This window comes from Citrus clementina, unplaced genomic scaffold (assembly GCF_000493195.1).
Source record: "Citrus clementina cultivar Clemenules unplaced genomic scaffold, Citrus_clementina_v1.0 scaffold_9, whole genome shotgun sequence".
Taxonomy (NCBI): domain Eukaryota; kingdom Viridiplantae; phylum Streptophyta; class Magnoliopsida; order Sapindales; family Rutaceae; genus Citrus; species Citrus x clementina.
In genome coordinates, this window is record NW_006261964.1 from 26,850,515 (window position 1) to 26,878,405 (window position 27,891).

Consider the following 27,891-nt stretch of genomic DNA (forward strand, 5'->3'; position numbering starts at 1 on the left):
AAAAAAAAGAATATCTACCAATATTTTAAATATTTTAGATAATTGAAAATATAAAAAGATGAGGAATGATATATATTAATAAAGTTACTATTTATTAAATGAGTTAAATATAATCAAATTAATTATGAGAAGATGAAAAGTCAAATTTAAAAAAAAATTTCTATTTATTAGATAATAGAGAATATACAAAGAAGCAAAATGGTGATGCCACATCACCTTCTCAAGTCCCAACTTTATATATATATATAGATATATAGATATATAGATTAATTCATGTATTTTATGCCACTAAAGTTTAATTACTAGCATAATAAAATAAATAAATATTTCAAAAGACTTATAATTAATATTATTAATGATTACATATTGTTGAATTTAAATAGAAAGAGAAAAAAATTACAAAGAATATCCACCAATATTTTAGATATTTTAGATAATAGAAAATATAAAAAGATGAGGAATGATATATATTAATAAAGTTGCTATTTATTAAATGAGTTAAATGCAATCAAATTAATTATGAGAATATGAAAAGCCAAATCTAAAAAAAAAAATCTCTATTTATTAGATAATAGAGAATGTACAAAGAAGCAAAATTGTGATGCCACATCACCTCCTCAAGTCCTAGCTTTATATATATATATATATGAGATCTTCTTAATGGTTTTAGATATTGTTTAGTATTGAGATCCTGTAATTTTTGTGGAAAAAAATTGTATTTATAAAATAAAAGTTAATGGTGTGTAGTATACATGAATTTTAATGAATAATTTTGATAAAAATAGTAAAGATATTATTATTTTTAATCATACAAGTAATAAATTAAATTAACTTAGTTTCCATGCCACAAAAACTATCAAACATTTTAGTTTTTATTGCTTAAATATTACAGCTATCTAATCTCAATACTAAACAACATTTTACACTAATTAAGAGATTATAAAAAAATTTGAGTGATGTGGTCTATGTGAAGGATAAAAAATGTAGCAATGGATCGATTAAATTAAAATTTAGATTTCAATCTTTTAAATATTTTAAGAGATCTTGTCGATTGAATTAACTAATACTAATAGAATTTTTATTTCTTAATTATTTTTCATAATCTTCTGTACGTGTACATTTATGATAATGCATTTATGGATAATATTTAATTACTTATTTCTTTATATCAAATAATTATCAATCACATCTTTTTAAAAGATCATAAAAAAAAATAAGCGCATCAATAAATTCAAATCCAATATTTTCATATGCATATCTTTAAAAAATCAATTAATAAACAAGTTTGGAATTTAGAACCTTTTATTTTGTGTTGTGTTTATGATAAAATACTTGATAATGGGTAGTGGCAGTACATATGCTAAAAGGCCAAGCAAATTCCATTTCTAACCAATATCCTCCTCTTCTTTAATCTTTATATCCGCAGGCTAAACTGCTTTTAAGTTTATGTTCCCCAAGTTTTCTCACTAAACCAATAAAAGGAAAAACGAAAGTGATTCGTTGACTCCCTTATAAGGGAGTTTTTATCATGTTCGAACTCAAGCGTTACGAAGAAACCCTTATTATATTCGAAATCATACCTAAAATTTCAGCAGACTGTTGATGATGTAGAACATTTTAAATCATGTTATACAATTAGACATGCTAAATTACTATAAAATGGAAAGAATATACAATTGTAAACTCGTGAACCACTGCATCAATTAATTTTTTTAGTCTCCTCAAATATCTTAAAATTAAAGAGTCTCCTTTTAGCGTTATCTCGAGTGATTTCAAAATTCAAAAAGTTATGAACAAAAAGTCTCTCTTCACATGTGCTCTCCTCTGCGTGAGAAAACCTTGAATGAGAGGAAAAAAAGTCTTTATGTCTCATATAGCCACTCTTTGATAGTGGCGGCTAGTTTAGTTCTTATAGTATTGTCCTCAAACTTTCTGAGGTTGGCAGTGAGAGTCATAAAAAGGGTGGAGTTCATTAAACACGAGGATTGTTGCAGGAAATCTTTTAGAAGTTCTTTATTGAAGTAGTTGAGAACTAGTAAGGCATGGATACAGAGGAGTTAATTCGCAAATGCAAAGCTATTTCAATCAAAGGAGAGCAGCCGAATAAGATATCATTCATGGGTAAAAAGAGTGCTAGGGGGGAACAAATAGCAGCATGCTGTCTGGTGGGCAAGATTATGCACCAAAGAGGAGTGAATCTAGAAGGTCTCAGATCTGCTATGTTACAGATATGGAGAACAAATAAAGAAGTGAGAATAGAGAGTTTGGGCAGTAACATATTTATGTTTAAGTTTGCTGTGGAGGCTGATAAAAAGAGAGTCATGGGAGGAGGGCCCTGGCATTTTGATGGGGCGTTAATAGTGTTAACAGAACCAAAAGGCATTGGAGACATAGCAAACCAGTCATTCACTCACACACCTTTTTGGGTTCATCTTTGTAATATGCCGATTACATGGATGCACAGAGATATGGTCCAAGAGTTGGGAGAGTACATTGGTTCAGTGGAAAATGTAGACACAGATGAAGAGGGGAACTGTATTGGGGAGATTGTAAGACTCCGAATCTCGGTGGATATCACTAAACCCCTTCAGAAAATTCTGAAAGTGGAAACAGAAGATGAAGGCAGCATCCCAATCCCAATTCTATATGAAAGACTACTTGATTTCTGTTTTTGTTGTGGGCTTATAGGGCATCAATATAAGGAGTGCATAGAGTATAAAGGCCAACCCAAAGAAGACCTCCCTTATGGCTACTAGATGAAAGCTAAAACACGAGTTGGAAACTAAAGCAAAACCGCCGAGATAAATGGCATCGAGAGCAGAATCAATTCAAGAAAGGAGATGGTGCTTCGGATACCCAAAGTCAACAGAAAATGCAAAACAGTCAACGAGATCTAGAAATTGAATATGGACCTGAATCTAATCTTCTCAAATCAGGTGAACCTTTAGATCCAACGGTCCATGAAAAGAATGACAAAGTAAATAGAGAACATTTAATGCAAGAAGCTGGAAATTCGAGGAGACAGCTTAAGCTACTAGCTGTAGAAGTTACAGAAGCTGACACAGCAGAGCAAAGCGGCAAATTAATCACAAAAGAAAGAAAAGAAAAAGAGCGGGAAAAAGAAGCCGAAAACTCATCTAAAGAACACAACACATGCCAAGTAAGTGCAGAAAAGGAAGTGGATAATGGGCCAGTAGCGAGCCAAAGTAAGCCCAAACGTAGGAAGTGGAAACTACAAGCTAGGGAAATAAGCACCAGTAATAAGGCAAAAAAGGGATTGGGAACTACTAAACGGAAGGGAGAAACAATTTCGTGGAGAAGCCCAGATCGTAAGAAAAAAAGATTAAATAGCTCAATGGCAGCAACAACCATACACTTGCACTGCAGTTTTCCCTCGGTAAAGATCAAATTGAGCTGGGAAATACAAACCCAGAAAAGCAAGATGTTACAGCTTTAACAAAGGACTTATTGGTGGAGGCTGGTGACCAGCCCCGCCGAGAACCATAAGGATCCTCAGCTGGAATGTCCGGGGAATGGGGAATGACCAGACGTTCTTAGCACTCAAAACCATTCTCCAAATGCACAAACCTCAAGTTGTTCTTGTGTGAAACCAAATTGATGTCTGTGTAAATGAGAAAAGTTGGCAAATTACTGAAGTTTGATGGATGTTTTGTAGTTAGCAGTAAAGGGAGAAGCGGAGGAATAGCCATGATGTGGAACTCAGAAATCTCAGTCAACATTACCTCTTTCAGCAGCCACCATATAGATGCTGAAGTGCAAACTGAATGAGGGAAATGGGTGAGGTGTACGGGAATTTACGGGCATCCAAAGGCAGATCAAAAAAGGCATACTCGGACTGTACTCAGGAGGCTCGCAAGCTTATCTTCCACTACTTGGCTTTGCTTTGGTGACTTTAATGAAATTCTTCACTTGCATGAAAAGAATGGAGGTAATGACAGAGACTCAAATGCTGTCAACGAGTTTCGAAAGGCTATCCAGGACAGCAAACTAATTGATATGCGGAGTAATGGTTGTTCTTACACTTGGTCCAATAGGCAATTCGGATCAAGTTTCATTGAGGAGAAATTAGATAGATTCTTTTGCAGTAAAGACTGGACAGATCACTTTCACAATGCGATGGCAATAAACCTTGTAAGCTGGAGCTCCGACCATAACCCCATCTTAATGAAAGTTTGGGAAAGAAGTAATAAGGTGAACTATAAAAGAAAATTTTTTTCAAGAGCCTATTATGAAGATATGTGGAATTCTTACGAAGCATGCAAGGAAATTATCAAAGCGGAATGGTCTTGTAACGGCAACTGGTCTGGGGATACGGTGGTGCAAACGTTTGCAAAAACTGCAAGAGACTCTTTAGCTCAGCTAAAAAATTGGAGCAGAGAAGAATTTGGTGGCAGGGAAAAGAAGCTTCAAAGGCTTATTGATAAGCTTGGAAAGCTAACGGAGGATCAGAAGCAGGAAGATAGCGGAGAGGAAATCAAAATGACTGAAAGGCAAATTCACAGATTCTTGGCTGATAAAGAAATTTATTGGAAGCACCGTTCGAGAGTAGATTGGCTTAAACTAGGAGATAAAAATACCAAGTTTTTTCATTCAAAAGCATCATTAAGGAAACGAAAGAACAAGATATGGGGCATCGAAAATGATCAAGGGAATTGGACTGAAGACGATGAAGAAGTGGAAAAATAAATTTGCGGATACTTCACAAATTTATTTTCTACCTCGAATCCAACTCAAGATCAATTAGAAGCTGCTTTAAAGGGGTTAAATCCAAAAGTCAGTGCCGCAATGAATGATGAGCTTGATCAACCATTTACAGAGGAGGAAGTAACAGAGACTTTAGCTCAGATGTGCCCTACCAAAGCTCTGGGTCCGGACGGATTACATGTTGTTTTCTTCCAAAGGCATTGGCAGTCAGTCAAAACGGGAGTCGTTAGTACCTGTTTGCACATCCTTAACGAGAAAGGTACCATTGCTCCTTTAAATCACACCTACATTGCTTTAATTTCGCAAATCGGAAAGCCTAGCAAAGTTGCTGATTTCAGACCCATTAGTTTATGCAATGTCATTTATAGGATTATTACAAAAGCCATAATTAATCAGTTGAAACATATTCTTCAGCATGTTATTTCCCCAGCACAAAGTGCATTTATTCCCAATAGATTAATCACTGACAATATCATTATTGGGTATGAATGCTTTCATAAAATCAGACACAGTAAAAGGAAAAAAGATGGGTTAGTGGCATTAAAGCTTAATATAAGCAAACCCTATGATCGGGTGGAGTGGCAATTTTTAGAAAAAACAATGCTGAAGCTAGGCTTTTTTAATAAGTGGGTAGAGCTGATAATGGGCTGCATAACCACAACATCCTTCTCAGTTCTCATTAATGGAGTGCCGAAGGGTTTGATTCAGCCTCAAAGAGGGCTAAGACAAAGGTGTCCTCTCTCTCCATATTTGTTCATTTTATGTGCAGAGGTTTTTTCAAACCTTCTGATGCAAGTTGAAAGTCATAGGCTGATACATGGGCTGAAATTCGGCAACAATATCACCATTTCTCATCTTTTATTCGCCGATGACAGTCTCATTTTTGCAAGAGCTTCGAATGAGGATTGTGTGCATCTCAAAGGAATTTTTTATTGCTATGCTACGACATCCGGGAAGATTTTCAATTTCAACGAGTCATCAATTTTTTTCAGCCACAATGTGAAAGAGGATCAAATTTCGACTATTAAGAACTTATTCAAGCTCAAGGTGGTTTCAAAGCATGAGGGGTACTTGGGGCTGCCTTCTATGATTGGGCGAAAAAAGAAATCCTTCTTCAATGAGATAAAGCTCAAGATCCTGAGCAAAATATCAAGTTAGGAGCATAAATGTTTTTCGAGTGGAGGTAAAGAAGTGCTTATCAAAGTAGTAGCACAAGCGGTGCCAGCCTATGCCATGAGTGTTTTCAAATTACCAGTGGGCACTTGTAACGACATCCAAAAAGTAATTGCTAGGTACTGGTGGGGAAGTAAAGAAGACAAGCGAGCCATACACTAGGCTAGCTGGTATAAGTTAAGTCAAGCTAAAAGTTGTGGTGGCTTGGGTTTCAGGGACTTTTCCAGCTTTAATCAAGCATTGGTAGCGAAGCAAGGGTGGCAGATTATTCAGAATTCTAATTCACTGGTGGCTAAAGTTTTACAAGCCAAATACTTCAAGCATGGAAATTTTTTGGAAGCAACCGTAGGCTCAAAACCTTCCTACATCTGGAGGAGTATTTTATGGGGTAGAGAAGTTATCCTCAAAGGCTACAGATGGAGGATTGGTGGGGGTGATCAGGTGCTGGTCTACAAAGACAATTGGATTCCCTGACCAATTACTTTTAAACCAATCTAAGTACAAACACTTCCAAGTGATACTACAGTCTCTGAGCTAATAACAAATGATAACCGATGGAAAGAAGCTTTGCTTTTTGACCAATTTGTGCAGGAAGATGCAGATGCAATCATGAATATCCCCCTGCCCAGAAATCACAACAGAGACCAAGTAATCTGGCATTATGACAGGAAGGGAGAATACTCTGTCAAAAGTGGATACCAAATAGCCCTCAAGCTGAAGGTTCTGGATACACCAAGCAGCTCAGTGAACAACAGCAATCAGTGGAAAGTCATTTGGACTCTCAACATCCCAGAAAAAATCAAGATCTTTCTATGGAGAGCTATTCGAAATTTGCTTCCAACAGCATTGAACTTATGGAGGAAAAAGGTGATGCATGAGCCTTTCTGTCAAATTTGTAGTAACCGGTCTGAGAACATTTTTCATGCTTTGGTGGAATGTAAGGCAGCTCGGAAAACCTGGGAGCACACCAAATTTACAGAAAGCTTTAAGGATACGGTAGGCCTAGATATGCTTACGGTTTTCCAAGAACTAGTAAAGAAAATGAGCAAAGCAGATTTCGAGCTGCTGGCTGTCACTTGCTGGACTATTTGGACAACAAGAAATAAGCTTTTATTTGAAGCAAAGAAGCCTGGTTATCAAATGTCAGTAGGAACTACATAAGCATTGTTAGAAGCTTATCAGAGAGTAAAGCCTTCAGGACTGACTTGTGGAGCTGACAAAGAGAAGAAAACAGCCAGAGCTTGGCTTCCCCCACCGCAAAGCTGGTTCAAGGTGAACGTTGATGCAGCCATAAGGAAGGAAAAATTTTTATCAGGGTTGGGAGCAGTGATTAGAGATGCAACGGGGAATATCATAGCTGCTGCAGTCAAGACTTTAAGGTTTCATGGGAATGTATCGTATGCAGAAGCTGAAGCAGTAAGATGGGGTTTGCAAGCAGCGGTTGATGCAGGATTAACCTCTTTAATTATCGAAACTGATTCGCAAATGGTGGTTGATTTAATTAACAACAGAAAGGGCAGCAAGAATGAGATTTACTGGGTCATTTCAGAGATTCAAAACAAGTTTAAGGATCTCTGCAATGTTAAATGTCATTATACACCAAGATCTTGTAACGCGATTGCCCACTCATTGGCTAGGTTAGCTTTTGATCACTTAGAAGCTGTTGTTTGGTTGGGTTCTTTTCCAATCGAAATTATGAATGTATTCAACTCTTTTGTTTGAATGAAAGTTAGTATTCCTTTAAAAAAAAAAATTCGAAAAGTTAAAACTGTATCCTGGGTTTTTATTAAGTTCATTAAGATGAAATAAAATAAAATAAAAAAATTGTGCGGTTGTGGCGCACAGAATTAATGACTTGAAATCATATACAAGGCATTGTCTAATCAATCACACAATATTAGTTTTTTCTTATCAGATAATCGTGCAATATTTATTGATCACAAATGATTCATCAATACGACTGAGTGTCTCTTCGAGGCTAAAAATTTTATCTGCTGTTATTTTATCTCTTCTGGAAGTTCAGTTTTGCTACTGAATATCCAAAATCTAATGGACATATTAGAGGAAATACAAGAAGTACAACAGCTAGACGGGGCAAATCATCATATTTATAACCATAATAACTCTGCAAGAATGCACTGATTGCCTTGGTCTCTTCGCAGGTTGTAATTTCCTCCTTTTGTATCTCCATATTGTGAAGAAATGATACCTTTTAGGGACCATGTTGTGGGACAAATCCAATAAATCTATATCCACCATTTTGGTATTTCTAGCAAACAGAATTTACAATTCTTGTGGAAGCTGACTTGAAGCTTATTGTAAGTGTAAGAAGAATGTACACATACTGTAGTATGCGCAAATTTAACCATGTTGCATTTGCATGAAATCAAACTCGCAGCTCACAACTCATGTAACTTTTGCTATTTATTTCATGTGACATTTGGCAAAATTCAGCCATGTGAAGAGAACAGGCTGAGTTGACTTACTGGTCCTGAAAAAAGCAGAAACTTGTAGACGCTGAAGCTATTTGGGCAGTAGGGGTCACTGATACAAGCAGAATGCCAAAGTTAGTTGAAGAAGAGCACGAAACAAAACAAGCGGTAGCAGTACCAAAATAATTTGTACACCGACCAGTGGAAATTTATCGTTGGACATGTGATTATTGAAAATAGAATTGCTTGGAGTAATATATATGGTATTTCTATTATCGCCTGCAAAGTGAAGAAAAATATGTTTCTTTGTGCACAACTGTGCGTTTGGTAACTATGAATGGAATAACAGGCGAACAGTTTATGTGCCTAAAATGAACACAGATCCCAGTATGGTGAAACGATCCTACTCGTTATTTCTACAGAGCAAATAGCATGACATTTTAGATTGCACATGTACAGTCCCCCAGTAATAATGTTAAAAAGCTCGAGACTCTGTCTTAGATAGATTAACGTTTTGCTCAGGAACAAATTGTTGGATAAAATAAGAAGTGTGACTTAAATGTTCTCTCCCTTTTGGCACAGAAATGCTCCAAGTAGTAAAGAATATATGACAGCTAAAGGCAACAGTTGTATTTGGGACTTCTCCTGTATGGAAGGTGTTGTGTCCAAGGCATGCTTTAAATCGCTACAATCCGTTTTGTGGAAAGCGGGTAAAAAGATGTAGTTCTTGTGAAACATGTGCTGGCAGGCTCAATTATCTGACTAGTTCTTTGTTTTTCCTTCATAGAAGAAAAGAAGAAAGAAAGAACAAATATTAGTTTGTTTCATGCCATCTTGACACAAATCGAAAGCAAGTTGACCTTCTGCAGAAGGGCTTGTGAACTATGATATCCATGTTGCTGGATTGTAATTTTCTTTGATTTTTTGCACCCCAGAAGTTCCCTGCCAGAAAAGATATAAGCCTTAAATCTTAAGCTTTTGTTTTTGCAATCTGTAGTGTGCTCTCGTATATTGCTAACTCTTTGGAGCTTACCTCGAAACATTCAATAAGCTTGCTTGAATTCTGACCCAGTTCTCTGAAATATATAATTTTTCCTTCTCTTTTCATCAACATCAGCTGCAGGTTTATTATTTGATAAATGATTTGGCAGAAACATGGAATTCCACTTTGTTTACTTAAAGCTTTACTTAGGAGGTCCAAACACGTTAGCATTGATCACCAAGAATTTAGTCATGCAATAATCAGTGGCAGTGGGAACTTACATCTTTGAGATTAAACAATCTTGAAAATGATGAAGATGACAATGTTGTATTGCTGCAATTAGTTTTTATCATGATGACAATGCTATATTTGCTGCAGGATTTGAGCAAAAATAAAAACAGCAAGATATGATTATGTTGTCAATAATATCCTGCAAGATTATATGAACAATTTATTTTTGAATTTTATGATATCATATATATGTTAAAGATATGTAGGCAGATTTTTTGGCTTTGTTTCTTTTCTCTGTATAAATTCAAATACTGCAACAATGAATGATATTGAATTAACAGCCCCAATTTTTCTGTATTCTCTTTTCTTTGTTTAAAACCAACAAAGTGGTATCAGAGCCCTTATTCTTAAGGGACATGTAACGTGTGAGTGAATCTGTAGAGGTTTCCTACACTAAATCAAACACTTAGCCTTTAACCTAAAATTCAATATGGCGGGAAATGGTTTCTTATCTGCTCCTCTAGTTTTCACAGGTGAAAATTATCAAATATGGGCTGTGAAAATGGAATCAAACCCACAAGCATGTGACCTATGGGACTTGGTGGAAGCAGATCCTGAGGATCCACCAATAGCTCATATGAGGAATGACAGGGATATAAGGCCAAGACATGCATCCACTCTGCAGTTTCAGAGACAATTTTTACAAAGATCATGACATGTGAAACAGTGAAACATGCATGGGATCTTTTGAAGCAAGAATATCAGGGGAACGTTAGGACAAAACAAATGCAGGTCCTGAACCTAAGAAAGGAATTTGAAATGCAGAAAATGAAGGAGACAGAAACAGTTAATGACTATAAAGATAAGTTGATGATGATTGCCAATAAAATTAAAATGCTAGGGGAATAGTTTTATGATAGAAGGGTTGTAGAGAAGATTTTGGTGACCTTGCCTGAGAGATTTGAATATAAAATCTCTTCACTTGAAGAGTCCAGAGATATGTCAACAATAACATTGGTAGAGCTCATCAATGCACTACAAGCTCAAGAACAAAGGAGTGCTTATAGAAAAAAGGTGACAATTGAAGGAGCATTTCAAGTGAAAAAGACTGATCCAACCCAAGGAGGCAACAAAGAAAAGAAATAGTGGAGTAAGAAGAATTACATGAAGGGGGAAAGTAGCATCAATGAAGGCAACAAGGGCAAGCACTCCCCGTGTCCTCACTGTAAGAAAATCTCTCATCCACAAAAGAAATGTTAGTTAAGGCTTGGCATTCAATGTAGGGCATGCAAGCAAATGGGACATATGGAGAGGGTGTGTAAACACAAACAACAAGAAGGACACCAAGCTCAAGCAGTAGAACAACAACAACATGAGCAATTTTTTATTGTATCTTGTTTTTTGAGTAACAGTTCAAGTGATGATTGGCTCATAGACAGCGGATGCACAAATCACATGTCTTGCGATGAATCTCTTTTCAAAGAAGTAAACAAGTCAGAAGTGCCAAGAGTTAAAGTTGGCAAAGGGCAGTATATTGAAGTGCTTTGTAAAGGGACAGTTGCAATAAAAAAATCAGCAGGTATAAAGTTAATTTCTGATGTATTACTTATTTTTAAAATTGATCGAAATATGCTGAATGTGGGACAATTGCTTGAGAAAGGTTATTCTGTTGTATTTAAGACTAACATGTGTGTCATTATTGACCCAAGTGATGTAGTGTTGTTCTCTATGAAAATAAACAGCACACGTTTTAGCTTAAATTGAAACAATGATTAATCTAGTGCATATCAATGTACCATGAACCAGGCTGAGTTATGGCACAAGCGGATGGGGCATTATCATTATTCTGCATTAGATTACATGCAGAAAAATGATCTTGTGCAAGGAATGACTTTCAATGAAGGAGGAGCATTAGTATGCGGACTTTGTCAGTTGGGAAAGCAAGCTAGATTGTCATTCCTTGTTAATAAGGCATGAAGAGCAATTGAGAAGCTTCAGTTGATCCACACAGATGTTTGTGGACCTATGAGGACTGCATCCTTAAATGGTAACATGTACTTTATGGTTCTTATTGATGATTTTAGCAGAATGTGTCGGGTTTATTTTCTCAAACAAAAGTCTGAAGTTGCTAGTGTGTTTTGGAAGTTTAAAACATGGATTGAAAATCAAAGTAGCTGTAAAATCAAGGTGATTAGGTCTGATAATGGGATTGAATATATAACTGATAAATTTGTTAAGTTTTAAGAAGCTGCAGGGATTGAACATCAACTTACAACAACCTATACACCTCAACAAAATAGAGTCAGTGAGAGGAAAAACAAGACAATTATGGAGATGGCTAGATGTCTGTTGTTTGAGAAGGAAATGCCAAAAGCGTTTTGCGCTAAGGCTGTCAATACTGCTGTATTTTCTGCAAAACTGGTTACCAACAAAGGCTTTAAAGTGAAAAACACCTTTTGAAGCATGATTTGATTTTAAACCCTCTATTCAGAACTTGAGAATTTTTGGTTGCTTGTGTTTTACTCATGCTCCATATGCAAAAAGAGAGAAAATGGATCAAAAGGCAAAATATGGAGTTTTTGTAGGATACAGCACTCTCACCAAAGGTTACAAAGTTTATTAACCTTTAATGGGAAGAATCATAGTAAGTAGAGATGTTAAATTTGATGAAGCCGGAAGATGGAATTGGGCAACAGCTGAACCTGAACAAGTTTATGCAGAAGAAAAAGCACCAGAATTGCAAGATGATGATATAATTGATGATGAGCCAATAACAAGTACCATACCACTTACAGAAATTTATCAAAAGTGCAATATGGCTATGCTTGAACCTGCAGGGTATTATAAGGCTGCTAAGGATCCAAATTGGCTTGAAGCAATGGAAGATGATATCAAGATGCTTCACAAGAATCAAACTTGGGAGTTGGTGGACAAACCACTACACAAGAAGGCTATTGGTGTGAAATGGGTTTATAGAACCAAATTTAATGCTGATGGTTCTGCAAATAAATTCAAAGCAATGATGGTTATGAAAGGGTATGCTCAACTATTTGGTGTTGAATTCTCTGAAACTTTTGCACCTGTAGCACGGCTGGACACCATCAAATTGCTTCTAGCACTCGCAGTATAAAAGTAGTGGAAAATCTACCAGCTTGATGTAAATCAGCCTTTTAAAATGACTATTTGGATGAAGAAATCTTTGTTGAGCAGCCTAAGGGTTTTGTTGCAGATTTAAAGAAAGTATACTTGTTAAAAAGGCATTATATGGCTTAAAGCAGGCCCCAAGAGTCTAGTACAGCAGAATTGATGATCATTTGCTGAACATATGCTTCAACAAGAGCATGAGTGAATCAACTTTGGATATTCAAGTAATTAATCATGAATTGATTGTTGTTTCACTTTATGTTAATGATTTGCTTGTCACATGAAGCAATAAATTGGTGAAACAATTTAAGGTTCAAACTATGCAAGCATTTGAAATGACTGATCTAGAAGAGATGGCTTTCTTTCTAGGTCTGGAGATTCAAAAGTCACAGTAAGGGATCTTCATTGGATAGTAAAAATATGCTAAAAAAGTGTTAAAGAAATTCAACATAGAGGATTGCAAGTCAGTATGTACTCTTTTGGCTCAAAATGATAAATTTAGTAAAGATGATGGTGCTAAAAAAATTGATGAGGCATTATATAGGAGTATTATAGGTTGCTTGATGTATTTGACAAAGACAAGACCTGATATAATGTTTGTTGTAACTTTGTTGTCCAGGTATATGCATTGTGCAAGTGAATTGTACTACAAGGTTGCTAAAAGGGTACTCAGGTATATTGAGGGAACTTTGGATCATGGAATAAAATTTGAAAAGGCAGACAAGCTAGTCTTGCATGGTTTTGTTGATAGTGATTAGGTAGGATCATGTGATGATCTGAGAAGCACATCAGGCTACTTGTTTAGTCTTGGTTCAGGTTGTTCCTGTTGGAGTTCAAAGAAGCAGGAAATCGTAACTCAATCTACCGCTGAGGCTGAGTATATTGTAGCTGTTGCTACAGTCAATCAAGCCTTATGGCTAAGGAAGCTTATGACATATTTGAAAATGATTCAGGATGATGCAACTGAAATCTTTGTTGATAACCAAACTGCCATAGCAATTTCTAACAATCCAGTGTTCCATGGGAAGACAAAGCATTTCAAAATTAAGTATTATTTTGTTAGAGAAGCCCAGAAGAATGATGAAGTAAGGCTTGTGCATTGCAAGACTGAAGATCAACTAGCTGACATTTTGACAAAGGGACTGTCAAAGTCTAAATTTGAATTGTTGAAGAAAAGAATTGGTGTCTGCAGCAAAAATAGCAAGGAGGAGTGATGACAATGCTATATTTGCTGCAGGATTTGAGCAAAAATAAAAACAACAAGATATGATTATGTTGTCAATAATATCTTGCAAGATTGTAGGAACAATTTGTTTTTGAATTTTATGATATCAGATATATGTTAAAGATATGTAGGTAGATTTTTTGGCTTTGTTTGTTTTTTTCTCTGTATAAATTAAAATACTGCAACAATAAATGATATGTAATTAACAGCCCCAATTTCTTTGTATTCTCTTTTCTTTGTTTAAAACCAACATATCATGAGTGAATAAGAGCTTTTCTACGTGCAGGAGCTGCATTTGTTAATTATCTCATCAAAAGACTCAAATATGTCAGTACTTGCTAGTGAACGGTGCATATTATGGTCCCGTTTGTACGTTCTATATTTTTAACAACTCGCATGACAATTGCAGCAGCTCTGGCATCTAGACCTGAGGAGGGTTCATCCATAAATATTATGGATGGATTGGCCGCAAGCTCTCCTACTATGGTTAGCCTTTTCCGCTGCCCACTAGATACGCCACTAATACCACGGATTCCTACTAAAGTATCATTGATTTCATCCAGCTCAATCAGTTGAAGAACTTCTGCTACAAATTCCTGTTACATAAATGGTGAGTTGGGGCTATCTTATATCTGAACCTTTGCCAAAAAAAAAAAAAAAAAAAACTTTTGATTTGTTGATTATTCTAAAATCCAACAGACAAAGTTTGAAATAACCTTACAGATTTTGTATGTGTATCAATCTGAGCTGGCAAGCGTAACCAAGCTAATTAAGTTATTGATTCTTCAACAGTAATCTGTGGCGAATGTATGTCAGTTTGCTAGTAACCTGATATTCTTGCATATGTTTTTTGGACCGTCCGGTACCCTTCACTTTTGTCTCCCCTTCAACCATAGTACCATACCATTTGTCTTTCTTCCAGAAAGCATATCCATCAATGTTGTTTTCCTGGCTCCGCTAATACCCAGTAAAACCGTAAGAATTCCAGGCGTAAATGCACCTGTAATATCTTAAAGAAGCTTTAGTCTATGAGGAAAACCTTTATCTTCCAATTTCTGGGAAGTACGTAAAAGAAATTTGATGAATTTTAACCTATCAGAATTTTAGAAAATGAGAATGGTCATACAAAGCAGTACAATGTAATTACCTTAGAAGTATCAACAAAATATTTGCACATCATCACTGTTGATTGAACAATATACAAAAACACTAATTAAAGCTAACGATGTTATTTATGGATAGTATATAAACATAGATTCTCACCCTTTGTTTCTGTGCCTGCAGCATATTCTATTGCATGAGCCGATTGCAATTTTTTTCCTTCAATTGTATTGCTTAATCTGTCTTTTCTCTTTCGATTAGGTGCCTATGAATGAGAAATAATAGTTCGGGATCTCCCTGGAGCTGCAAAAGTTTCATTTTTCTCAGGTTAGTACAAAGTGGATAGCGCTATTTATTATTTGTCTTCATGATAATGTGTTTAAATTACCTTTTAGATGAGTCGATGCCGAGGTGAATCCAATGTTGATGCTATCCAATAAAAATTGTCACTGAAGCTAAGCCCGTGTTTGATGAGAACTTGATGTTCTATGGTAGTATTTGTAGATGAAATCTGCAATGGACAATTTCCAACGAACATTGATTGCCATTCCGCTATCTTCATCTTTCATGTCGCTATGACATAATATGTAATCTAGAACTCACCTTTCGGGTTCAGGACTGTAACCTATGACACAATATGTAAGTATTGTCTATAGAAAAGTGTCTAACAATGAAAATGGGACTTATAGATAGGGGTGGGCACGGGTCGGGTTCACCCCGACCCAACCCGCATGTAGAACATGTTGAAATTTTTCAACCCAACCCGCAAAATTGCGGTTGGGTTGATTAGGTTGGACTTTTGAAAAAAAATTATTTTTATAATCTAATTAAATAGTGACAAAAATAAAATTAATTAATTAAAAAACTAAAAAAATGCAAATATTAAAACTTTTAGAACAAATCCAACATTTCAAAGTTTTTATATTTATATTTTTTTAATTTTTATATGAAATATCAAAATTCATATAATAATTTTTATATACATGCAAGTTGTCCAGTTTAGTTAGATTAATTGAATTGGGCTTTTGAAAAAAATCTATTGTTATAGTCTAATTAAATAGTGAACAAAAATAAGTAAATTAATTGGATAAACTAAAAAAATACAAATATTAAAATCTTTAGAACAAATCCAACATTTCAAAGTTTTAAATATTTTTTTTAATTTTTATATAAAATATCAAAATTTATAAAATAATATATATATATATATATACGGGTTGGGTTGAGTTAAAATTTTTTAACCCAACCCAACCCGCAAATAATGCGGGTTGAGAATTTAACAACTCAACCTAACCCATTTATTTTATCAACCCAACCCAACCCGCAAAAAATCACACAGGTTGGGTTCAGTTCACGGGTTGGGTGGGTTGATGCCCACCCCTACTTATAGAAATACAGCCGGAATGATATAAGACCATGCCGGATAGAACTGGAAGTGTTTTTGCTTGTAGAAGACTCTTTAGTCTAGAATATTGATATTTTTAAATGTAATTTAGTCCTTTAAGATTGACAAAAATGGTTTAAAAAAAAAACATTGATATTTGAATCGAAGTTTCTAACACAGTGGTGAGAAAAATAGCGTTAAATCCGTACAAAGTTATATATTCCCATACGGATTCTAAATTTACACTATAATTTCACATAGGTCTAATATTACTTTTGTTTTCCATTGCGTCACCTTTGAGGTTCTTTATAATTTTTCATTTATCATCCTTTTAATAAAAAGTGAATATTATTAAGATTGTGTCTAATCAATTCACAATTTATCCAATGACAAATAAGTACATAACTAAATTGACTTCGAGTTTTGTAGACTTTGATTGTTCGTAGGAGTTGACAAGGCGAGTTAGGAATGTTTAGATGGCTGAGTCTGACTTGAGTAGGACACTTGCAATTGTGCATGGAGTTGTTAGGTGGCAGCTAAAATCACAAATGGCCTTCATGCAACTCTGATTTGGAAAAATTATATTGGGGGATTTCTGTCGATTTAGGCTATATATTTGGCAAACAAGTGCTGTTTTTAAAACAAATTCTCCTAAGTTAGCTTAATTTAGCTATTGAACCCAGTGAGAAATTTTTAACGTTAGTTTTGTAACATATGCAATCCCTCAATCATAAATAAATACTGGGAAACATTGTTTTCAAGTTTCATTCTTTGTGCAACTTATGATATTGCAAGCAGAAAGAGAAAGTATATTCAAATTCAACTAATTGCATGTCCTTGAGCAAAACATAGCATCAAACCGTAGGAGGTTGGGCCACCAACAAAAACACAAAATGGGGCAACGTGGAAATTTTTAATCTAAACTTATAATTTGGGATGAGTCGATAATAATGTGAACATATTTTTATAATATTGTCAAATAATTTACAACATTGTAAAAGTATGTTCACGTTATGGTCAATTTTTCCTAAATTTTAATAAAATTCAGGATCTTAGAACAACTTACCACTCCTGCAATGATTTGAATAGTTTCAATTTCTTCTAAATAATTTTCCAAGAAAAGACAGCATAAACATTAATCACCAGTGTTCAAAACCCCTACTTCTCCTTCATATGATCTCCATGAAGCTACATATTGAAATCTTCCAAATTTTTTTTCCTGTAAATATAAGAGTGTATATATTATTTACTAATAGAAACTAAATTATATATATATATATATATATCAGCCCCGTGTAGAGTTACTATCTGAAGGTGGGGAATTAGGAGTAGCTGAAGCCAACCAAGTTCAAGAAACCCTTGACAAGCATGTAGATGATGATGAAGATGATAATGAGGTAGCGGAGGAGCTTCCCTTCTGCTTTTGGTCACATTCCCTCAAGATTTTCTTTCTTTCATCTTGCTCACTTTGGCTTATCTCAGAGTCTTTAACAGGAGCTCCAAACTGCATCCCAATGCATGAAATACAAACCAACTACATTTTGTCATGTTAAATTAACCAAAAAAAAAAAATTAAAACTGAGATTGTGATGCAAGACATACACATGGGATGACATTGGTGGTAACAGTCTCATTCTGATTTCTTCTTTGGTAAGTGTGGGGGCAGGGCATTTCATTGAGGTCAATCATTGAGGGTTTGGTGCTAGTATCTGTAGTAATAACGCCAGTGCTGGTGATTGTTTCAAACTGAGACATGGTTCCAGGAGGAAGAGGATGAGTAGGTTTTGTGACAGCTGCCGTCAGAGCGACAGTAACAGGTCGTCTCTCAGCTTTTGGCTTGACAGGGCAATTCGGTAGAGGATTAGAATTTGAAAGGGGCGGGAGGAGGTGATGTGCTGATGATGAGGCTGTGGAAGAGGAGACTGATTGTGGTGTAGGAATCAAAAACAGGTCTTCAAGCTGGGCCACAACCTTGTTAGGCGGAGGGTACATGGCCATGTTTGGCCACAGAAAGGAACCCTGTGGCTTGCACATTGTGAACCCACTCTTCAGTCTTTCTATTTTTGCTACCTTCTCCTCTGGTTTCACTTTTGTTGTACCTGGTGTTCCTGTTATTGTCTTATCTTTGCCTCCCTGTCCGTCATCTGAAGTAAGTGATGATTCTGCTGGCTTGTTTAGTTCCCCCACAGCTAATTTTGCCTTCTCCATTTCTTCCTGCATGAGTCACCACTTATTTATCCCAAGTCAATCTTCATTCTTCATCTTTTTCAGAGATACTTTAAATGTTGTTAAAAATAAGTAACATTAAGAGCTGAAGGCAGTTGTTCAAGCATTTCAAGCATATGTTGATCATAAAGTAATGCCACCCTTTATATGAGAAGGAACTAGAAATGGAAAATCATATCCTGAAGAAAATTGAAACAATTTTTTTCACATCTTATTGAATGTCTGTAATTTTGAACTCTATCTAATTTCAAAGATTGTAAGGAGCTGTGGGGGTGCATGAATGAGCTCTGCTGGTAAAACTTCGCTTATGTTAGTATTAAAATATAAATTCTAAGCACTGGAAGACATCAATTTCTTCACATTAGACACCTAATCACTCAGTAGCTTAAAGAGGAAAATACCTCTATTGTGCACAAAGATTGCGAAATTTCCATCATATTCTCATCAAGCTTAGCTTTCTTATTCAGCAGATCAGCGCATATCAGCTGCCAACAAAATACCAAACAGTTAACGACAGAGTACGAAACTCAGAATCCAATCCACTCTCCAATATTTACCTTCAATCGAAGCAAGAAACTATCATGCCCATAGTTTAGACTTGGGGTGGCTACAATAGCCAGATTATCCTCTTGCTTCTTGGAAAACAGATCTTGCATTTCCCTGTTGTTTTTTAAACACATGACAGAGGAAACAAGAGAAGATCAGTATATACCATCAATAAGGCATTTATAGGAGCAGCACTGGAAGGCAGGCTAATTAATGAGCATATTTACATTCTTATTTTGGCCAAGTCTTCCTTGAGCTGCTTAAACTCCGCAGCACAAACAGGATCTTGAGCAGGATTATCACCAGGTTTCCAGCCAGGCGGTGGTGTCCAATAAGGATCCTGAACTCCAGCTTGTTTCCTTACATTAACCAAATCAGCACTCTCCAACCAATACTCCATGGCCCCATCAGCATTGTGCCGCCTCCTGAACCTATCTTGTCCAACAGGTGCCACTTTCCCTGCCATGTGCTTCAGCAAATGATCCAACAAACCCGTGTCTCCAATCAATTTCCTAGCCTCTGCTCTTAGCTCTGGCCTCAGCATTGGCTTATGAAAAGCTGCATTTTTCATCTTCATTATCTTCCACATATTTGTTTCAGCCAAGGCATACCTCTCTTTAGGCCATCTGGAGTTGGAGTTCTTATTGACAACCGTCTTCTTCTTCTTCTTGATGTTATTGGATAGCACATTAACCTCATGGAGTTTTCTCTTAAGCTCACTGGTCTCTCCCTCAACTACTAATAACTGACCAGACTTCAAAGCTTCCTCTTCTTCTTCTTCTTCTCCTCCTCCTCCTTTAACCCCATCATAGCTAATCAATGCTTCTTCATTCTTCAAGTAATGAACTTTCTTTTTCTTCCCCCACTTCAGTATCCCACGACTATCAAGCAGCTCAGACCAGCCCACACCCTTTTTATTCTGATGAATCTCAACATCAAAAGAACCACTAAAACCCACAACCCAGAAACTCCACAAGTTCTTGTTCTCACCAATCTCATCACCAGAGACCCTCCTGTAAAGTACTTCTCCTGCCACCTCAGGTTCCAACAAGTACTTTTCGTCCAGCGATGGCACCCTCTTTGCTCCCTGCTCTTTACCACACTCACCATCGCACAAGTGCAATCGAAGAGAGTTCACACTTGGGAATCTCACGGCTACTCCTGTTCTGGACTTCTCGCTCACCTTATTATTACGCATAAATTAATGAGATTATTAATTAATTTAATTTCTGGCTTTTTTTAATAATTTGATTTCTATTTTTACCATGACAATTCTGATTGATTTAAGCTGATCCGGGGCATTCATGGGCAGCTTTGTGGGATCAATCTCGTAAAATGAGTACACTTTAATATGACTTGTTGCAGCATCTATATGTAAAGATGAATATTTAAGTTAGGGACAAATATGGAAATAAAAAAGTTGATATGAAAAAGAGGAAGCTATTATTCTCTGTTGCCACCATACCAAGCGTACAAATTGGTGAAGCCGCTGGGAGCAGTACTTGTCTGCCCGAACTTGCCCCTTTTCCGGCGTCGTTTTCGACTACTTGTTCTTGCGCTTTCGAGTTTATCATTTCCTGTCACTGTAAACAAAAAAAACCATATAATTCGTTAGAATGAAAATCATTTAACTGCGAATGGAACAATGTATTTTCTCTTATTTTCCTTCGGTTTCTCATCATCCAAACAGCAAAACTACACAAGTTTTCTTCATGATAATATGAGCAAGAGAAAGTAACGGAGAGAAATCGACCTTTGTGTGTTGTCACAAAAACGAGGTACTAATTTTGAGCTAAAAACCAACTTGAAAAACCTGCGATCAAATGATTTTTTGGCGGGTTAAATTTTGATAGAAGCTGAGATTATTGAAGCATAACGAAAGAGCTAATCAATGAAGTTAACCACAAGTTGTTAATTAGAGATGAAGAAATAAAATGGCGTTCACTTCTGCGTAGAGAAAATTAATGTACTGAGAGTGAGTAAATGAGATTTAGTTTTTTAAAATGACAAGCAGGATGTACATCTAAATATGAAATCAAGTTGAGGGGCAAATATGGGATTAAGGAGTTGATATGAAAAAGTATTTTACACTGGCCGCCGCTGCAAATTGGCGAAAGACGCTGCCCGCTGGGAGCAGTACTCGTCTGGGCGTACGTACGTCGCCGTTTCGGCACGTTGTCTCTTCTTGCCTTTACAATCAAATAACGATATTGTTGCGTGCATGCGGCACTGATGTTAATAGTAATGATGAAGGAATATTTTCGGTTCATAGTTAGCAGTGACGAATCCGCACGTACTACAGAATGGAGATGATTTTTTGCAGAACGCGGCACGCGCTTGGTGCACGTGAGGGAGACATAAAAGGTTGGTTTCCTGAATTGTGGGTCCTTGTGTTTGGGAGAATTTTGTTGAATTTTTAATATCAGCTGTCCGATTGGTTTAGAACGGGGCTGATATGGTTGATGAATGATCAGTAGTATCAGTTGATTTTGAAGTTTCCACCTGATGGCTGGCCTGGGCCGCGTGTGGTTTAAGTTGAAACGGAAGCGTGTGGTTCTTGTTGGACAAGTAAAGTAACAGAAAAACAGAGTGATAGCGGGAGCGAGCTTTGCTTGCTCGTGAGGCCGACGGCTACGATTCTCGTCCGTGATCGCTAACCTGTGATAAAAATCAAACGGGCTGGAATGAAATCGATCTAAATGATTTAGAAATTTCAAGAAACTTTTTTAATTTATCTTTATTACTATATATGTGCTGCCGTCATAAGGGGTAAAGTGGAGATTTTGTTCAGCCAGCTGGTTTCGGACTTCATGTGAATAAGGGATATCCAGCAGAGAAGAAGCCAAAGCCAAAGTTGATTTTCGTCGAATTTGATCGTCGCGTATTGGGTGAAGATGCATGGTGCTCGAAATGGCAGGGTTTATGTATGATCAATTTTTATGGCAACGAACCCACACCATGTTGCTACGTTAATAATGTAGTGGTTAAATGGGATCTCAATTGAGTTTACATACGTATATAAATAAATACATACATACGTACATATGTGTATATATATAAACTTCTTTCTAAATTATCACTTATCAAGCTTTATACCTTTTTTCACTATATATAGGCATTAGTATATATAGAACATAGCTTGATACTTGTTTCTAAAGAGTTTTGCTATTTGAACTCTGTGACGACAAAGGGACGACAGAAACGTGGGTCCTTTTGTCAGTTGCTTCAACTCCATTCACCATCTTTTGTCTATCACATTTTTCATTTAAAAAATAAAATAATCAAAAGAAAACTACAAAAGTAACGAAAAGAGATGACTTTTTTACAATTAATTTTTCTTGTTGTCCCCTCTCTCTCCATCTCTCACCTCTCATTTACTCAACGTGAGCCATCTGCATTTAAGAAGGAAAAACCAGTTCTCTCTCTACATCTCGCTTATCACAAGGAAGAAGTTAGATCTGGATTTGCAAACAGAGGACTTGATAAAATTGGTACTGATTAATTGGTAAGTTGGTGACTGTAGTTATATTCAAATAAAATTTTTGTTGTGTTCTATATATTTAAATGGTTAGAATATTTAATTTAAATTGTAAAAAATTCGTAGATTTTTGCTTTTTATATATTTAAATTGTTATGATTTTTTTTAATTTAAATGGCTGGAAATAATGGAATAAATTATAACAATTTCTGAATATGTTTTATATATGTTAGGATTTTTTAAATTTAAATGGCTGGAAATAATGAAATAAATTATAATAATTCTGAATGTGTTTTATATATGTTAGGATTTTTCTTAATTTAAATGGTTGGAAATAATGGAATAAATTATAACAATTTCTAAATGTGTTTTATATATGTTAAGATTTTTTTTAATTTAAATTGCTGAAAATAATAGAATAAATTATAACAATTTCCGGATGTGTTTTATATATTTAAGTTGTTAGGATTTTATAATTTAAATTGCTGGAGATAATGGAATAAATTATAAAAATTTGTGGATGTGTTTTATATATTTAAATTGTTAGGATTTTTTAATTTAAATTGTCGGAGATAATGGAATAAATTATAAAAATTTGTGGATGTGTTTTATATATTTAAATTGTTAGGAATTAGTGTGATAATCATCTTCATTGTTAGAACTATACCCGTTCAATGTTCCTACTCAGTAGAAAGTGCATCGAGAGATTAGTAGACGGTTATTTTGTATGTGAGGTTACCCCGTCTATTATAAGTATCTGTCGTTAATTTCTCACATTCAAATCACCGTAAAATAAATTCAACAAAATTTACACAAAAAAGAGAAAAAAGGAAAAAAAGAAAGAAAGAAAGAGAAATGAAGACCAATAGATCCTTTCACATCATCCTTATCACTGTGTTCTTGTCAATTGCTACTGGAGATGATCACTATGTAAGTATATCGAAAATATCTTAATTTATGAATCTGCCATTTTAGGGTGGTTTAAATATTCTACAGATCACCAAAAATAAATTATTTTAATAATCGCACATATTCTCTTCAAATTTATAACATAATCATCCATCATCATCACGCCAATTTAATTTCTTAACCTTTTTTAAATCACTTAATGAACTAAGATTTTTATTTTTATTTTTTTAATATACATTAATGGTACGCACGTACTTTCCCAGTCAATATAATTTGGGTTTCAATTGCATGCAGGATGACTACTGCGTATACACTCTTTACGTTAAAACAGGGTCAGGCATTAAGAGCGGCACAGACTCGAAAATCAGCATAGCCCTAGGCGACGCCGTTGGCCGGTCAGTGTGGGTTCCCGATCTTAAATCATGGGGCCTGATGGGGCCCCACCACGACTACTACGAGCGGGGCAACGTCGACGTCTTCAGCGGCCGTGGGCCCTGCATTGGATCACCGATATGCAACCTCAACGTGAGCTCCGATGGGTCAGGGATGTTCCCCAGCTGGTACTGTGAGTACGTTGAAGTCACCTCCACTGGACCCCACAGATCGTGTGACCAGAGCGCGTTTTACGTCGATCAGTGGCTGTCTTCGCGGATGCCTCCTTTTGAGTCGACGGCTGTGATTGATGGATGTAGGATGAGCGGCGGGCGTGCGGTGCGTCGAATTAAACGAGGATCGCTGATTGTGGGGAAAGCGCGCAAAAGATCCGAGGCTTATTGAGATGAGAATAATGTTTTCGGGATTTTACTTTTGAACCCTTGAGTTTTGGACTTTTTCCTTTATTCAGTTCAATTGTAGACTCAGAATAACCAAATTCAGTCGACTATCACCTATCATGCTTGTATTCTTCCAAAAATTTTATTATTTCCTATATCAAATAATCGCGTTTTCAAAGATGAAGGCAACTCTCCAATCAAATTATTGTTTCATAAATGCAATAATGAATAGATTAATTGTGCATCTGGAGTTCATTAAGTTAGAAAATTTTCCAATAAAATTATTGTTGGTTTATTCATTGAAAGGTCTCGATAGCTACTGCTCGCATGCAATGAAATTTAGCATGAGAACATATTTTCGGAGATATAATTATTACAACTGTAATTGTAAAATTGAAAAAAGAAAAAACACATAAACGAGAGTGATCAAAACCAGTGGCGGACCCAGAAATTTTATCTAGGAGGGGCTTAGTACAATAAAATTTTAAAAAAAAATTTACCAACAAGTGCGAATGTCAGCCGGCATGGGGCTGTTAATTTTAACTTAACCAAAGTACTCGGTTCGAAATTTGAGAATGCAACTGCGTTAATATACTTGGTAGGAGAGCTTGGCCGCCCTATTGGTCTTACTCGGCTCAAATCTGAATTAGTCGAGGATTAATGTGGTCTTTGGATACCATGATGATTTAATACACCGAAAAAGAATTCAAACAAAAACAACAAGTGCCAAATTATTGAACTTCATTGAATTAATAATTTTCAACACATTTATGACTATACTTGACTCATTTTTAGTTTTAAAAAAAATTACATACTATAATAATTTCATAATCAACTTAATCAACAATTTGAAATTTTGTTGTTTTCATGCAATGACTTAAATTAGAATAATTATTTGAGGCAAAAAAAAAGTTATCACAAATAATAAGAAATTTAGTTGATCAAATAACTCTACATCAACTAGTCGTGTTTAATTCATATGAGAAAATCTTAATACTTACTTCGTGTTTTATCTAAATGTGATAAAAAGACCGTGCAATTTTATTTTTGAAAGAGTGATGAAACCGGTTGGCTAATTAAAAATCTAAAAAACAATGACTTTTGCCTTGATATTTTTGAAAATTTAAAGTTATAAGATGACAATAATGTCAATCAATTAAATAATCAATTAAGTCATCACTTAAACACTCCTTTCAAGTCTAGTAGATATATAACAAACTAGAAAATGAGCCAAACATATAAAATATTTTCCAAGGAAAATTTGAAAGTTTAGAAGAAAATTTAAAATTTTAAATGGACCAATTATAATATATTCAAATAAATTCCAAAGCTCAGGAGGGGCTGAAGCCCCTCATGGGCCTACTCTAGGTTCGCCCATGATCAAAACATTTGACTTTCAATTTCGGTTCCAACAATTGTGGGTCACTCATCTTTTAGACGATGAATTTTATAATTTATGAAATTAATTATTTACCATCAATAGATGAATTACCCAATTTTAGTAGTAATTATAATAACAATTCCAATTACAACTACAACAACGAATTACAATTAAAATTAAAATTATGATTATAGTAAAATAACAAGATAATAAACTTCAGCCATAGAAATATACACCATTGTACCATGGTATTGTAGGATGGATGTCCACAAACTTCATTTTTTTTTTTCATATTTGTTGCAAATGAAATTGGAATAAGCTGCATTCTCATTAGTGCATGTGCAGTGGGAAGTTGTCAAAAGACTTGCCAGAGTGGGCAGTCCTTAGTTAATTATTATCCTTAGTATTATTATTATCTATCATAGTAGTGACAAAAATATTGATAATAACAATGACGAAGATGATGATAACAATAATTTAACATTCTAATTAGCACATAAGTACTAAATGATTTGTCATATATCTTTATGTGTATAAACGACTTGTCATTCAAAAATTAAAAAAAAAAAAAGCAATGCATCAACCATATTATTGTTGAGATTGACATGTGTAACCAGCATGCACTGGCACATACTATTTACAACTCATCGTTTACGTTGTGATATGAAACAATCGGTCATTAAATTAATATCCTCGTCAATGATATGACGTACTCTTTTCAGTCCTGATGAGCGACATGTCATTTTAAAAGTTTAATTCTAAATGATTTTAATAAAAGTAAGAGATTGTTTGTTTTTTAATAGTTACATGGAACAATAATCATTAGAATTCTAATTAAAAAAATTAAAAAAATATATATATATAGAAATGCAAGTGATCAAAATATTTGACTTTCAATTTCATTCCCAACTACTGTGGGTTAATTATCTATCAGATAATGAATTTTATAATTTATAAAATTATTTATTTACTATCCAATAGACGGGTTACCCAATTTTAATAGTAATTATTATGACAATTTCAATTACAACTGAAACAATTAATAAAAATTAAAATTACAATAATAATAATAATAATAATAATAATAATTATTATTATAGTAAAATAATAGGATAATAAACTTCAACCGCAAAAATATACACCATTGTACCATGGCATTGTAGACTTGAAATCCACAAACTTCCTTTTTCTTATTTTTTTTTTTTTTTACAAATTTGTATTATATGAAATTGGAATTGGCTGCATTTTCCTTTGTGTGCTTACTTTGTTTGAGAATTGGAGTGGACGGTTACATATTGCCAAAATACTCTTAGTTAGTTATTTTTATTTTTTATTATTATTATGATAAAATAATGATAAAAAATAATAATAGTAATGATGATGATGATGATAATGATGACGACAATGACAATAACAATAATTAACATTTTAATTGGCGCATTAGTATTGGATGACTCATCGTATATCACTCTTTATCTAAATAACCTATCATTTAAGGATTAAGAAGACACATAAACGAGGCGTCTGAATTATTATTACAACTTACATGCATAAATAGCATGCCCCAGCACATACTGTTTATGACTCATCATTTATGTTTTTATGGCAAACAACCTGTCTTTAGGGTAATATTCTTGTCAATGACATGACTTATTATTCTAGTCCTAAAAGGTGACATGTCATCCTAAAATTAAGTTTAATTCCAAATGATTTTAATAAAAGTAAGATATTGTTTATTTTTTAATAGTTACATAGAACAATAATCATTATAGTTCTAATTGTAAAATTAAAAAAAAAAAGAAAAAAAAACATAGAAGTGCGAGTGATCATAACATTTGACTTTCAATTTCAATCCCAACTACTGTAAATCACTTATGTATTAGACAATAAATTTTATAATTTATAAAATTATTTATTTACCATCTAATAGATGGGTTATCTAATTTTAATAGCAATTATAATAACAACTACAACAATTAAATGCAATTAAAATTATGATTGTGATTATCAGAAAATAGCAGGATAATAAACTTCATAGTGTAAATTGAAGATTATCATTCTATATGAGGGATGAATTGAAGTTTACCTTGTAATATTGACACGTCATTAAAAAGAAAAGAATAACTAAATGAAATGTAAGGAAAAATTTAGACGTCTCACGTGATAACATGAGCATCGGGT

The 27,891-nt window shown here is 34.8% G+C and overlaps 3 protein-coding genes and 1 pseudogene across 3 annotated transcripts; 2 read left to right on the plus strand and 2 right to left on the minus strand.

The window, feature by feature from the left end:
• Positions 1 to 2,872: 2,872 nt before the first annotated feature.
• Positions 2,873 to 4,707, plus strand: LOC112100121. The gene is made up of 3 exons (XM_024188355.1): positions 2,873 to 3,329; positions 3,677 to 3,774; positions 3,943 to 4,707. The coding sequence occupies exons 1-3, from the start codon at positions 2,873 to 2,875 to the stop codon at positions 4,705 to 4,707; spliced, it is 1,320 nt and encodes a 439-aa protein (XP_024044123.1).
• A 4,505-nt stretch (positions 4,708 to 9,212) lies between these two features.
• Positions 9,213 to 16,683, minus strand: LOC112100122 (annotated as a pseudogene).
• A 1,062-nt stretch (positions 16,684 to 17,745) lies between these two features.
• LOC18032001 (protein DYAD) lies at positions 17,746 to 20,743 on the minus strand. The gene is made up of 7 exons (XM_024188374.1): positions 20,622 to 20,743; positions 20,434 to 20,554; positions 19,397 to 20,352; positions 19,181 to 19,283; positions 19,025 to 19,108; positions 18,000 to 18,611; positions 17,746 to 17,901 (listed from the first exon to the last, which is right to left on the minus strand). Exons 1-7 carry the CDS (start codon positions 20,741 to 20,743, stop codon positions 17,746 to 17,748), a joined length of 2,154 nt encoding a protein of 717 aa, XP_024044142.1.
• Positions 20,744 to 23,492: 2,749 nt separating this feature from the next.
• Positions 23,493 to 24,350, plus strand: LOC18031196 (PLAT domain-containing protein 3). The gene is made up of 2 exons (XM_006421555.2): positions 23,493 to 23,577; positions 23,851 to 24,350. The coding sequence occupies exons 1-2, from the start codon at positions 23,503 to 23,505 to the stop codon at positions 24,331 to 24,333; spliced, it is 558 nt and encodes a 185-aa protein (XP_006421618.1). The 5' UTR covers positions 23,493 to 23,502; the 3' UTR covers positions 24,334 to 24,350.
• Positions 24,351 to 27,891: the final 3,541 nt, after the last annotated feature.